Raw genomic sequence first — 14899 nt, forward strand, 5'->3', positions numbered from 1 at the left:
CAAGTTTAGTCAAGTCAAGAAGAGCCCATTTCATTTTAATCTACTTAATTGCATAAGCCCTTTTAACTTACTGCAACTTTGTCCCAGAAAGAGTTTAATGTGATATTTAGTTATTGTTCATATCTCCACTGAAACGTCAACCTGTGAGTAAGCTTATTTGATAATTACAATGTGCTTAAAAGACAGTTTTTGGGAGTTATTTTTCAAACTACAAAAGCTAATTTTGCTACTTTTTTATAGGAAACTGGCATTACAGTATATGTCTTAAGATTGATTGACAGATACCAAAAAATCTCAAAACCGGTTTCATGTCCAGGGGAGTGTCTCGACTAATTATTTTAAAAAGTCTCATTACAATTCTCAAACAAAATGATTTTAATTAAAACCTTAAATTGTACCTAAAGTTTTTGGAACACTAGCTTTTCCTCTAAAATCAACTGTGTAATTTACTCTAAGAAACATTAACTGGTATAACCAGTTAACATTTCCTAAATAACCCACTGTGTGCCAGGGACTGTGTGGTGAAATTTGCATCCATTTTCTCACTTTAATTTCATAATATACCTTGAGTAGCAACAGGTAACCAATGAATATTTTCAGTGACTATTGAATTTATTAACAACAACATGAAACTCAAAGCAGAAGGCCTAACAATTAAAGGTTTGGATAACTATTAAAAATTATCTTTTTGAAGACTATTCAGTGATACGAGAAACGTTCAAGATGGAGTTGTAAGAAAAAATATTAAACTTCCCATGTTTAATACCCTAAATATGCAAGAAGACATATGTATATCTATTATACATTTTTGAATGGTTACCTTTGGATGGTAGGATTACTAACAATTTTCTAAAATAAACATAATATTTTTATAATCAGAAATCTGTTCCAGGGGCGCCTGGGTGGCTCAGTCGGTTAAGCGTCTGACTTCGGCTCAGGTCGTGATCTCGCGGTCCGTGAGTTCGAGCCCCGCGTTGGGCTCTGTGCTGACTGCTCAGACCCTGGAGCCTGTTTCAGATTCTGTATCTCCCTCTCTCTCTGACCCTCCCCCGTTCATGCTCTGTCTCTGTCTCAAAAATAAATAAACGTTAAAAAAAAATAAAAAAATAAAAAAAAATAAAAAAAAATAAAAAATAAGCTCTTAGATTATCTTATTAAAAAAAAAAAAAAAAAAAAAAAAAAAAAAAGGAAATCTGTTCCAATTAAGCGTTAACCTAAAGTACCTAAACCTGGCTGTTGAATGTATGAGATTTCACACTGAACTTAGTATGAATGGTACTAAGTGTACCATTTACTTACTATACTAAGTGTATAGTAGTTGAAAAGTAAGTTCCTTTGAAATTCTCATGTATCTTGGCGTAGACTAATGTATAATGAAAACTTCATTATGCAAACATTTCATTTGCCGTTCTGATTGAGTTGTTTTATAATGCACCTTCAGTTTCTATTGCTTTAATTTTAAATGTGAAGAATTAAATATAGACTCTCTCAAAGGTTACATTGCTTTCATCTTAAATCAGTTAAACAGAGAATGAAGCCATTGACTTCTTTACAAATAGCTACTGAAAGTGAAATACAGACTTTGCAAACTTTGGATATGTGTCAGACCCTAAAAGAGGGATCCTCTTTGCCACTGCTCAATTTTACGCATATAGTAGGTACTCAATAAAAGATGTTGAAGGAATACATAAACGTCCTCTCTGGATATCTAGACTTACTTTCCCTTCACTCAGTTTAGATGACCTGAGAAGCACTTCCTCAAAATAACCCTCTGGTTCACCATGAGACGAATGCCTGGCACCAGCTGGTAGGAGATATTAATAGTATGCCCATTAGGCACTTGTTCAAGGCACACAGATAGCTCAGTGATAAAATCTTCAGAAATATTTGGATAGTTAAAATTATTCAGAATATGAATCAGTTGTGGTTCTTTGAATCTCCACTCTAATTATTAAGGAATCAACATCTGTTTTTGGAAATTCTTTAAAAAAAAGTAAGGTAACAGCAATAATTGCTTTCAATTTTAGAGGAACTCAGCATTTAGGGCTAAATAAAAAAGCTTACAACAGCAAAATTCTTTTTTCCTTGTGACAAAGATTCTTTGGAAGGATTCATATGCTAAAAAAGAAGAGAATAGACTTTTTCCTTCAAATTTCAATTTTTAGTATATACCAAGCATTTACCACTGACCAAGAAGTCTCTTCCCCACAAAAGTGTATTTCTATTCCCCCCTAGGCAATATAATGCTCAAAAACAGTTATACGGGGAAAATTACAAAATAGCCTAGGTCATCCTTAATGACTCATGAGGGACTGAGCAGAGAAGGGGAATGGGATGGGACTACAGCTCATTTTTCAAATAATACATAATTTAGAAATACTTGCACCTTCACCAGACAGAATTAACCATTCCAACTATAAAATAATACTTGACAGTCATCTATCCTTGGTCTAAAATTCTTCCAGATATTTAGTTTAACCAGTAAGAGACATACATTCAAAGCACCCATTTGTTTTGTTATAAAATGGCCTATATCTTACATCATAGCGTTAAAGACATTTTATTCTCTTAGCCATCACTTCAAAGTTTCTACAAAACTATTAGAGTTCAGATGAATTGTTTTTCTTACATAATGTGTAAGGTCTCTAAACACTTAAATCAACTCAAATAAAAATAAAAGATAAACAAGCAGTTGGGATGCCTGGGTGGCTCAGTTGGTTAAGTGTCTGACTTTGGCTCAGGTCATGATCTCATGGTTTGTGGGTCTGAGCTCTGTATTGGGCTTTTTGCTGTCAGCCCACTTCTGATCCTCTGTCCCTCTCTCTCTCTCTCTCTCTCTCTGCCCCTCCCCTGCGTGTGTGCACTCTCTTTCTCTTTAAAAAAAAATAAAAACATTGAAAAAAAAAGATAAACAAGCAGATTTGAATCCTCAAATACTCAGATGAACAGACAATTCTACTAGGTATCTTATACCATGCTAGGTAGAGACAGAGAATAAACAAAAGATATCATTGCTGACCTTCAGGAACCTTCCATTTGGCTGGGGAAATGATGTGGGAAACAAGAGCTAATGAGATAAGATAAATGCTCTATTATGTGGTATGGAGCAAATAGATGTTTATAGGCATAGAGATAGACTACCCTGATTTTAGGTAGAGAGGCAAGGAAAGTTGGAGAGGTGGGGGCATGTGGAAGGGCCTGGAAGTCTGGCAGTAATATTTAGATGTGATATGGTAGCATATGGGACAGTCAGATGTTTTTGCATAGGAGGATGAGTTAAAGTGAGAGAAAGAAGTTAGATAAAAAAAAATTTAGCTAGGTCAACTGGAAAACTGATTAATATAGGTACAATTTCTCTCTTAGTGTACTTAAAATTTTTTTTTTAACATTTATTTATTTCTGAGAGACAGAGATAGAGCGTGAGCAGGGGAGGGGCAGAGAGAGAGGGAGATACAGATCTGAAGCAGGTTCCAGGCTCTTAGCTGTCAGCACAGAGCCTGATGCGGGGCTTGAATTCACGGACCGTGAGATCATAACCTGAGCCAAAGTTGGACACTTAACCGACTGAGCCACCCAGGTAGGTGCCCCATAGTATACTTTAAACAGAATCTCACAAAATCACTAGTGGATCTCCCCCAAATTTTCTTGGTCTTCACAAAGTCTTTTATACTTTCTTTCTTTCTTTTTTAATTTACATCCAAGTTAGCATATAGTGCTATGATGATTTCAGGAGTAGATTCTGGTGATTCACCCCTATGTAACACCCAGTGCTCATCCCAACAAGTGTCCTACCTAATGCCCCTACTTTTAATCATAATATAATATGCTATCTCATCTCTCTCTCTGTGTCCCTCTTTCTCTTTCTCAAGTATATATCAAGGAATGTACACAGGTGAATAAAAAACAAGAGAAAAAGGAAGCCTATTTAATTTTAATCTGAAAACTGTTGGTACAAACGCATTTGTAGCACACTTGAAATTAATGTGAAAATAAAATCACAATGGTGTCATTATCACTGAATCTAATTCTAGGAAAATACTAATGTACACTTCTAGTTTATTGATCATTAAACTCACTTAAAAATACATGAAATGCAGGATTATAACTTACTGTGCTTTATTTTGTGAGCAATTTAATATTTATGCATACTAAGAATAAAGTAACTTTACTTTGCACATTATCAAAAAGCATAATGTAATTACATTTAGCTTGAGTAGATAAGTAAAACAAATATATATTGATTTTACCTTTGCTTTAGTCGTCTTTTGGCTGTTGTGGGAACATTAGCACCATAGCCATAGGAAAAAAGAACCCTTTCAGCTTCATCTTCATTTTCAACTGAAAAATATTAAAGTGTATGATGTAAAATAAGTGGGTTTTTTTCTTAAAAAGCACAGCAAAAGTGAAAATAAAAGAGGTCATACGAATCAGGGAGCATAAGAACATTAAAAAGGGCTAATGCACAATCTCAAACAGTCCATTTGTAAGTAGAGCATATTTCTTAAAGTATATGGTTGCTTAAATTTGTTCCATTTATTTTTAAAAGGTGTAATGGCTTGCATCATAGGACATGTTAAATTTTCTTGTTATAAAGCATAATAATTTAAGGGGCGCCTGGGTGGCTTAGTCGGTTAAGCCTCTAACTCTTGGTTTTGGCTCAGGTCACGATCTCACGGTTCGTAAGTTTGAGCCCTGCATAGGCCACTGTGTTAATGGTGCAGAGCCTGCTTGGGATTCTCTCCCCTCTCTCTCTGTCCCTACCCCGCTTGCTCTCTTGCTTAAAACTAAATAAATAAACTTAAAAAAAAATTTTTTTTAAATAAAGCATAATAATACAGATGCTGTGATATTCTGAGTGATTCTAGGATTTTTGCATGGAAAGTATGTTTTGTAATTATAAATAAGTAACAATAACATCGATTTCATTATTTCTCTTCTTGATAAAAGACATGACTATTTTTTAAAATATCTACTTATATTTGAGAGAGAGAGACAGACAGACAGACAGAGCATAAGTGGGGGACAGGCAGAGACAGACAGGGAGACACAGAATGTGAAGCAGGCTCCAGGCCCTGAGCTGTCAGCACAGAGCCCGACACAGGGCTCAAACCCATGAACCATGCGAGATCATGACATGAGTTGAAGTCAGATGCTTAACCGAGTCACCCAAGAGCCCTAAGAAATGACTACTTTTAATTAGGAAAGATGTTCACTATTTTATCAGAACAAGTTAATTTTAACTTGTAATAATGAAATTGTGTATTTAAGTAGGCTACTCTGTGAAGAAAATGTGCAGTCCTGAGAATGTATTGATAGCCTTTTTTTTTAATTACAAAAAAATACAGCAAAACCATTTACTTTTAAATTCTGCCATTGTCACATCACTCTTTTTCAGAAGGAATTTTAACTGACAGGTTAACATTATGGTTAAAAAGTTTAAATGCAATGGCAATTTTACTGTAAACTGGGATTAAAAAATACTTAAAGTTCATAAAAACTAAAGGTTTACTAGCTCATATAAAAGCAGTCAATGACATTTAACAATTTTTATAACATTTTTTAACAATCATATTTTAACATTAAAAAGAGAAACCTCTCAGAAACGTTTCAGACTTAAAACAAAGCCACATATTTTACACTACTAAGTGAAGCTATTTGGAGGCCCATTACTGTAATATGCATGTATTTGTTGACTGATCCTTTTACAGTATAGTAAGAATTTTAATAAGATTTTTCTTGTTGTCCTTCAATTTTATCCCTAGTTTTCATGGTAAACCAGGGTCAGTTTTCAGAAATAGAGTTATTAGTTGTCAGGTAAATGTAGAAGCAAGAGATGATATAGGTCATTGCCAATAGTGTTACCAGCTATCATAGGTCCAAGATGAGTTCTCCAATTCAGCTCTATCAGAATGGCAAAATAGCTCTATTAGTGCTGTTATTTAGACACCTACCTGACTCTTGTCTCAAAATTCAGAAGGAAGAGGGTAAATTCAGTTAATATCTCAAAAACCCATCAGTTAGAAATCGATGGACATCTGAAATTTGAGTTTAATACCTAATGGATTAGTAACTCATAGGATAACTATTCTATTGGTGATTTAATTATAGAAACAATGGTAGATGGTACTAAGGAGATATGAATGTGTCTTAGAAGTACAGAGCACCGAACATCTATATCTGAGTGCCACCATTTTTCTCAAGCTAGAAGCATCAGGAGGCTGTGGGGAGACAAACGTTCATAGAGAAGGCACAGGAGGGCCTGTGCATGTGTAAAGGCACAGAGCTGTGACATTTTAGTAATTATGAGGTAAGTGGTTGGAGTTCACTTAGAGAACAACGGTAGTAGAAAGATAGGCTTAGTTCCAATTGTGAATGGAAGGAAATTTTATTTGCTAGGCTAAGGAGTTTGGATTTTTATTCCACAGTCAACAAGAAACTAACAGAGACTAATTCAGAAAGGTAACATGACCAAAAGATCTTTGTTGCTGATGCTGATATTGCAGAAAAAAATTCTAACAATGGGGAAAAGGATGGCCTATTGTAGCACAGAGAACTCCTCACAAGTTATGGTAATAATCCAGTTGAAGAACAGTCCAGAAAAGCAAGAGAGGATGAATAAAAAAAGTTAGATGCTAGACAATTGAATAGGTGTGGAGGTGAGAGGAGGCACTAGAGAGAATGAGGGAGACATGGAGGTTGACAAAAGCTGGATGGTAATCAGACTTTAACCTTATTAACAGATCAAGAATACAATAAAATTAGTAAGTTTTAGAGAAGAAAAAATAAATGTGAGAAATGTTAAATTAAAAAAAAATTTTTTTTTTAATGTTTATTTATTTTTGAGACAGAGAGAGACAGAGTATGAACGGGGGAGGGTCAGAGAGAGAGGGAGACACAGAATCCGAAACAGGCTCCAGGCTCTGAGCTGTCAGCACAGAGCCCAATGCAGGGCTTGAACTCATGGACCGTGAGATCGTGACCTGAGCCGAAGTCGGACGCTCAACTGACTGAGCCACCCAGGTGCCCCGAGAAATGTTAAATTTTTAATGACTCTAGGAACTCTTTACAGATCTATGGAACATTAGCCTACAGACAATAAATGGAATTGTGGAAAGGGCTAGGATTATCCAGAGAGTAGGTAAGTTAAGTAAAAATTGAAGAGGATAATGGGAAAACCCTTGTGAAGTATTCGGTAGAGTTAGCTAGAAGAAGAGACAATAAAAGCAATGGAGAAGAAACAATCAAAGACAGGTGATTCAAGAGGCAAGAGAAGAGTCTTGAGAAATGTGACAAATGCCTAGCAGAGGTTACAAGTAAGATGAAATGGACAGCAGGTTCTAGAATCTGACAACTAGAAATCTGTTTTTTTTATATTTGAATTTATTTAGTTTCTAGTCAATACTATTTTTAACAAATGGATGAGGTCTTTGAAAACTAAACCCCTCAAAAATCCAAATAATATACTTAATTATAAAAGGCAATTCAAGTGTGAATAGGTTATGTCATTTGACATGGTGACATCTTAACAGATGAAGTCTAACCCTCTTCATATCAGGTGAAATTTTCTGTATTAGATGGTGACCCTTTGAAAATCATACCCACTGTAGTACTAAAAAAGAATGTTTTGTACTGTATCTTTGAAGTTTTCATTAACAAGTATTCTTTAAATAAGGATAGGAACATTTTAATTTCTGGGGCATCAGGGTGGCGCAGTCAGTTAAGTGTCTGACTCCTGATTTCGACTCAGGTCTTGAACTCCCAGTTTGTGAGTTCAAGCCTTGGGACACGCTCTGCACTGTCAGCATGGATTCTCTCTGCTCCTCTTCCCGTGACAGAGCACATACGCTCTCTAAGTAAATAAATAAACTTAAAAAAGAAACAAGGAATATTCTAATTCTAATTTCCATTGTGAACATATAGACATGAACTTACTTTCTTGATCTTCCAAGTATAAGTAAATATATTTTATTCTAAGATGATTTGAAGATGGTTTATACGATAGCATAGCAAAAATTTATTTTTGTATTAAAAAAATTTTTTTTAATGTTTATTTATTATTGAGAGGGTAAGGGGTAGGGTTAGAGAGAGGGAGACAAAGAATTCAAAGCAGGCTCAGGCTCTGAGCTGTCAGCACAGAACCCAATGCGGGGCTCGAACTCACAAACCGTGAGATCATGACCTGAGTCAAAGTGAGATGCTTAACTGACTGAGTCACCCAGGTGCCTCTATTTTTGTATTTTTTCTAAAGATTTTACTAAGAAAATATTTGCACATGTGGAAGAGATGAAAGATGTCTATAGCATTCACCCATATACTCAACATCTGGATTCTAAATTAAATGTTGCATTGTATGTAGTTTATCACATGCCTGTCCATCACTGTATACACCCATGAATCTATCTTACTTTTTTGGTGTTTTTAAAAAAAAATTTTTAATGTTTATTTATTTTTCTGAGAGAGAGAGTGGGTGGCGGGGGGAGAGAGGGGGACAGAGGATCCGAAGAGGGCTTTGTGCTGACAGCAGTGAGCCTGACATGGGGCTCAAACTCATGAACCTGAGGTGAAGTCAGCCGCTTAACTGAGCCACCCAGGTGCCCCTGATATATTTCCAAATAAGCTGCAGATATCTGCCCCTCATCTCAACAATTCAACACGTATATTACCAACTACAGTTCAATATTTATAGTTTTAAAAAAAAAAATTAAATTTACATATGGTAAAAAAAATTAAATTTACATATGGTAAAAAAAAATTAAATTTACATATGGTAAGAGGTACAAATCTTAATTCTACCATTCAATGAGTTCTGAGAAATATACACACATGTGTAACACAAGCCCTATTAAGATACAGAACATTCCAACAACCTGGAAAGTTCCCTAATATCTTTCTTCCCAGTTAATTTTTGGTGACAACCATCCTTAGAGGCAAACATTGTTCTACTTTTTTTCCCCACTATAGTTTTCCCTCTTCTAGAATTTTATATAAATTTAGTCATAAAAGGTTTCTTAGACTAAACATAAAGTTTTTCAGAATCATCCATGTTGTTGAGGAATCAGTAGTTTGTTTTTATTGCGGAGTAGTATTCCACAGTATAAAATGTGTGATGGTTTGTTTAGCCATTTTCCTGTGATAGTTGCTAGGCCTGTTGCCAGTTTTTAATGATTATGAATATAGCTCCTGTGAATATCCTAGTATAAGTCCTTTTGTGTGCATATGCTGTCTTTTCTCTAGGGCAAAATATATCAACATAGGATTGCTGGATTACTGGATAGGTTGTTTGGTTTTATAACAAATTGCAGTTGTTCTATATTCTCACTAACATTGCTATAGCCAGTCTTCTAATTTCAGTCATTCCAGTAGGTGTGTACTGTTATTATTAAAAGTGGGCCTTTTAAAAGGCCCCTGAATTTCCATATAAATGGAATATAAAAAATATTTTAAATGGCATTACAATGTTTAATGTAAGTTATAAAAATAGAAATCCTGCCTTGTACTATCCCTTAACAGGAAGGCATTTAATATTTCATCATTAGGTATGATATTAGCTGTAGATTTTTTTGTAGATATCCTTTATCAGACTGAGGAAGTTCTGCTCTGCTCCTGATTTGTTTAGACAGAGGGACATATGCAAAGTTATGAAGATACGAGTATATGGAAACTTCAAATAATATGCAATGACAGGAAATGGAAAGGCATAAACTATAAAGGAGAGTGTATAAATAAAGTCATGCTAAGGAATATGACTTTATGCTGTCTAAAGATGATGACATAGAGGTATTAAAGCAGGGGTATGCTACAATCAAATCTATTTTCTAAAGATTACTCTGACTCCAGCAAAGAAACTGAGGACAAATTTGAAAACTGTTGCAGTTATCAGATACTGACCCTAAAAGTGGAAAAAAGATAATGATAGGAATGAAATGTTTTCCTTTTTTATTTTTAAATTAAAAAAAAAAATGTTTACTTATTTTTGAGAAAGAGAGACAGAGTGTGAGTGGCGGAGGGGCATAGGGAGAGGGAGACACAGATTCTGAAGCAGGCTCCGGGCTCTGAGCTGTCAGCACAGAGCTCAACGTAGGGCTCGAACCCATGAAAGGTGAGATCATGAATTGAGTCGAAGTTGGATGCCCAACCAACTGAGCCACCCAGGCGCCCCAAAGTTAAGTTTTCCTTAAATTGGCCTACAAATATAACAAACATAGCCTTTACAAGAAAATGTGCCCGAAACAGATTCAAATTCAACCTCAGCTTCAATTGAAGTTTAAGTCCACTTTTATAAGAATGCCCCTGACATTTCTGACTTTTGAACAAAAATAATGTGCTGTAGCAAATATCTCAGTCAGTAGTGAAAGGTTAATTTAAAATATTCCCTTAAACTGGCTGGCTTAGTCAGTAGAGCATGCAACTCTTGATCTCGGGGTCACGACCTCAATCGAGCCCCATGTTGGGCATGGAAGCCTACTTAAAAAAATAAAAATAAAAAATAAAATAAAATAAAAAATTTCCTTAAAGTCCAGGATAACAAAGGAAGCTAGCATAACAAGAGGAAACACATAGAAATTAAAGGTCAAGGATTACAACACGGTACATTCAATACATTTCTATTTTTCAAGACTTAAAGTGTCAGTCATCTCCCCTCTTAGGTATCGTACTCCTCACCTTAAAGGTAGAATTAACTTATGACCGCTCCTGTATTTCCACTGCAAAATGACTATTTCTTGCTAACAGCACATATCTCACTACTTTAATTATCTTTAATATGCTTGTTTCTTCCAGGGATCTAGACTAGCAAGAATTATCACATGAACTCCATGGACCCATATCCTGGCACATGTAAACATTTAATTGTTCAATGAGGGAACTAAATAAATGAAAAGATAAAATCTACTGTAGTTAACCTATTTTAAAAAAATGGTTTTTTAATGTTTATTTTTGAGAGAGAGGGAGAGAGAGAGAGAGAGAGAGAGAGAGAGAACGCCAGAACATGAAACACAGAATCTGAAGCAGGATCCAGGCTCTGAGCTGTCAGCACAGAGCCCGACATGGGGCTCAACCCAGGAACTGCAAGATCATGACCTAAGCCGAAGTCAGACACTGACTGAGCCACCCATATAGTCAACCTATTTTTTAAATGCCAACTAATGAAATTGACATCAACTAATTATTAAAATATAAAATACATATTTTTCAAAAGTTACCAATTGGATTTTAAAGAAATATATTAGTGTTTTTAGAAACAATACCAGGTTCCTTGTGCTGCCAGAAAAAAAGCTGTGTGTGTGAGGTGGTGGGCGACTTACTTTCTGCAGTTTGCATTATTATTTCATCAAGCTCTTTTTCCAATCTCTCATAAATGTCGAGCCTTGCCTGATACTCAGAGTTCCGTGCTTGAAGTTCAGTAATGCGTTTTTCAGAAGAGCCTTGGAGACTATAAAATTCTTTAGTTAAAACCTAATAGTGGAAGAAAAAAATTGCAAAGGCAGAATTAAAAAGATTAACAGTTAAGACAAAAATGTTGACACAAAAATGCCTTTTGAATTTTTTTCTCTAATGATTTAAATATGAGGAGAAAGTAGCTCAACTGAGATGACTGAGGAAGCCACATTTATTTCTAAGGTACATAACTCAGTTGTTTGTAACTGAAAATTACGAACCACTTTACTGCATGAACTGAATAAACAACAAATTTAAAACTTAGAAATAGTTACAGGAATAAGAATAGCATTTGCTTGTTAGAACTAAAAAACGCAACAGATGCTATTCTTACCTGGAGGTCATTTATTTGGCAACTGCAGCAACGGAGAAAGGCTTTCAGCTTACAAAACTGGGTGTGAAAACGATACACTCACCCTTCAGTTTTCCATCAGAGCTTACTTCATCTATGCTTACCAAGGTTGTAATAAGATTTCTGGCTTCTTGAACAATCATAAATTCAAAGCAACAAACCGAGATGAGACATATGAAGTGCCACCTGGGGCAGTATCAGAAAATGCCTTTATATAGAAAGGAAGGACTTAAACAATTATTAAAAAAGATTTTAAAAGGCATGGAAATTGGAGTTATTTTGTGTAAGAACAAAAAAATTCTACATTCTTTAATGGTGATTTGTTGAAAGAATCACTATGTTGATAATGAATTCACTTAAAAAGAGACATTTCTAATGACAAAGGAAATGTTTTAATGCTTAAATTCCAATTATTTAGAAAGTTTACTAACTAGCTAAGATTAAATTATGGAGTGGTATTACACTTGCTTTCCAATACAGCATAAGTAATGTAGTATTTCCTTAAAAGCAACAGAAAATTATGGTTAAGAATATGGGTTGTAGCCAGAAAGATTTGGGTTTCAATGCTGGCTTTGACACTTCACTAGTTTCGGATCTTAGGCACTTAATTAATTATTCTTTCTAGGCCTCCCTCAAAACATTGTTGGAAGGATTAGATAAGATAATAAATTCACAGTGCTTAGCAGAATGCCTAGAACACAGTAAGTTTGAAAAATATCATTACTGCTATAAGAATTATGAGAACTTTGTATTAAATGGTTCATAGAAATAAAGATCCGCTGGCCTAATTACTCTGAATTATCTATAATTAAACAATTATTTTTTTTTAATTTTTTTTTTTTCAACGTTTTTTATTTATTTTTGGGACAGAGAGAGACAGAGCATGAACGGGGGAGGGGCAGAGAGAGAGGGAGACACAGAATCGGAAACAGGCTCCAGGCTCCGAGCCATCAGCCCAGAGCCTGACGCGGGGCTCGAACTCACAGACCGCGAGATCGTGACCTGGCTGAAGTCGGACGCTTAACCGACTGCGCCACCCAGGCGCCCCTATAATTAAACAATTTTTAACACAACCTATTTCCTTTAATGACACAAAGTTCATCTCAACAAATGTACATGATTGTGTGCTTTCTTTGATGTGGAAAAAGGAGAAGATAAAGATTTAGTTACAGTTTTAACAAGCAGAAGTTACAATTTAATTTTCCTTAATCTATTCTATCTTATTTTCCTTCAATTATTTTCATCAAAATTTCCCACTCAAATAACTTAAACATTATCTCCCACCCTCCAAACTTATTCCTTTGGGGGGATAAAGAAAGAATAACATAGGAATAATGATGATAATTACAGGATGATTTTTAGTGTCCCTGATTGGATCAACAGAAGAAAATTCATCTTTTAGTATTATTTCTTCTTCATTCTTGTCACTTGGGAATATGTTTTCTAGAGACTTATTAATTTGTTATAACTAAATTATTAGACAGTGAAATAATCTGGAGCTTTCATAGAATTTATTATACTGAGATGTAATTCATTAAGACTTTGGTGGCTGATGACACTAATTACACAGTCAAAAGAGAGTATCGGTAATGACGTTGTTAAATGACTATTCTCACAGGACAGCTGATACTATTTGTTTGTATTCCAACTCCTTCAACAAAAACCACAGAAGGCAAAACTGCAGAAATGGATATTGCAGGAGATAATCAAAATGTGGAAGATGGGATATTTCGTAAAGTATTATTTTAAGATTTAAAAAATACTATTAAATTGAGAGATGTAATTTAAAATTCTCTCTTCATAACAGAGGAGAGATCCCCAGAAATACCCAACACCTCTGGACTCCATGGTGGAGAATTCTCTTTTACTATGGATTTGCCTGAGTGGTTTCTATAAACAAACTTATTATTGTTTCTGGTGGAGAATTCTCTTTTACTATGGATTTGCCTGAGTGGTTTCTATAAACAAACTTATTATTGTTTCTGAAAAGCCAAAAAAAAAAAAAAAAAAAAAAAGCTTGATTACTGGACCTATGGAAGGCTATTATATTAAAGATTCTTTAGGAAAAACCAATATATGAACATTTGAGTTTGACCACGAATGCACAAAACAGATCAGCTGCTTTTAGAAATCCATTATATACTAAGCTTTCACAGTGGCTATTTCTTTACTTCAAATAATCGAATAATACAGAATTATATAAAATTATATGTAAAATTAATGATAATACAAAACTGTAGGTCAATGACTGCTTTAAAAGACATTAAAGGGGCACCTGGGTGGCTCAGTCGGTTAAGCGTCCGACTTCGGCTCAGGTCATGATCTCACAGTTCGTGAGTTCGAGCCCTGCATTGGGCTCTGTGCTGACAGCTCACAGCCTGGAGCCAACTCTGGATTCTGTGTCTCCCTCTCTCTCTGCCCCTCCCCTGCTCGTGCTCTGTCTCTCTCTCAAAAATAAATAAACATTAAAAAAATAAATAAATAAAAAGAGATAAAAATATAAAGCCAGTGTTTTGGCAGCCTTTGCCAACTGATAATTAAAGTAAAATAAATAGTCGCCAAGTTATAAATCAATGAGAATATTGGGTAAAAGCCATAGAAAAGTGCATAAATAAAATAATCTTTATCCTTTATAAGATTATTTCTCCCCCAAATTCATTATAAATAAGAATGGTCTTAGAAATACCTTCCAGTACTTCAGAAAAATGGATTCTAACAACAGTGCTGTACTAACATTCATCAAACCATTCATTCACTCATTATTTATTGAACATCCACCATGAGCAAAGCACTGTGTTAGGTATAGGTGACACAATGATAAATGAATAATCTCTATCCTCTCAAGACTCCTAGGTTTAACAGAGGAGGAAATGTAAGAAATACCCCTAATGCCTCAGTTTTATCAATAGTTTTTAGAAACATAATATTTTTGGGGGCATCTGGGTGGCTCAGTTGGTTAAGTGTCTGACTCCTGACTGTGGATTAGGTCATGATCTCACGGTTTGTGAGATAAGGCCCTGTGTTGGGCTCTGTGCTGACAGTGTGGATCCTGCTTGGGATTCTCTCTCTCTCTCTCTCTCTCTCTCTCTCTAAATAGATATATAAACTTAA

The 14899-nt window shown here is 35.1% G+C and overlaps 1 protein-coding gene across 8 annotated transcripts in view; it reads right to left on the reverse strand.

Moving 5' to 3' along the window:
• PIBF1 (progesterone immunomodulatory binding factor 1) overlaps positions 1–14899 on the reverse strand; it is a 204815-nt gene that overhangs the window by 71746 nt on the left and 118170 nt on the right. For all 8 annotated transcript variants that reach the window (XR_013550051.1, XM_078432907.1, XM_078432868.1 and 5 more), the window contains exons 12-13: positions 11304–11454; positions 4248–4338 (exon numbers count right to left, since the gene is read on the reverse strand). Coding sequence is in view for 7 of the 8 variants with exons in the window: in XM_078432907.1 (XP_078289033.1) it covers positions 4248–4338; positions 11304–11454 (242 nt within the window). In the remaining variant the exon portion in view is untranslated. The remainder of the gene's footprint in view (positions 1–4247; positions 4339–11303; positions 11455–14899) is intronic.

Source organism: Panthera onca, chromosome A1 (genome assembly GCF_046562875.1).
Source record: "Panthera onca isolate mPanOnc1 chromosome A1, mPanOnc1 haplotype 2, whole genome shotgun sequence".
Classification (NCBI taxonomy): domain Eukaryota; kingdom Metazoa; phylum Chordata; class Mammalia; order Carnivora; family Felidae; genus Panthera; species Panthera onca.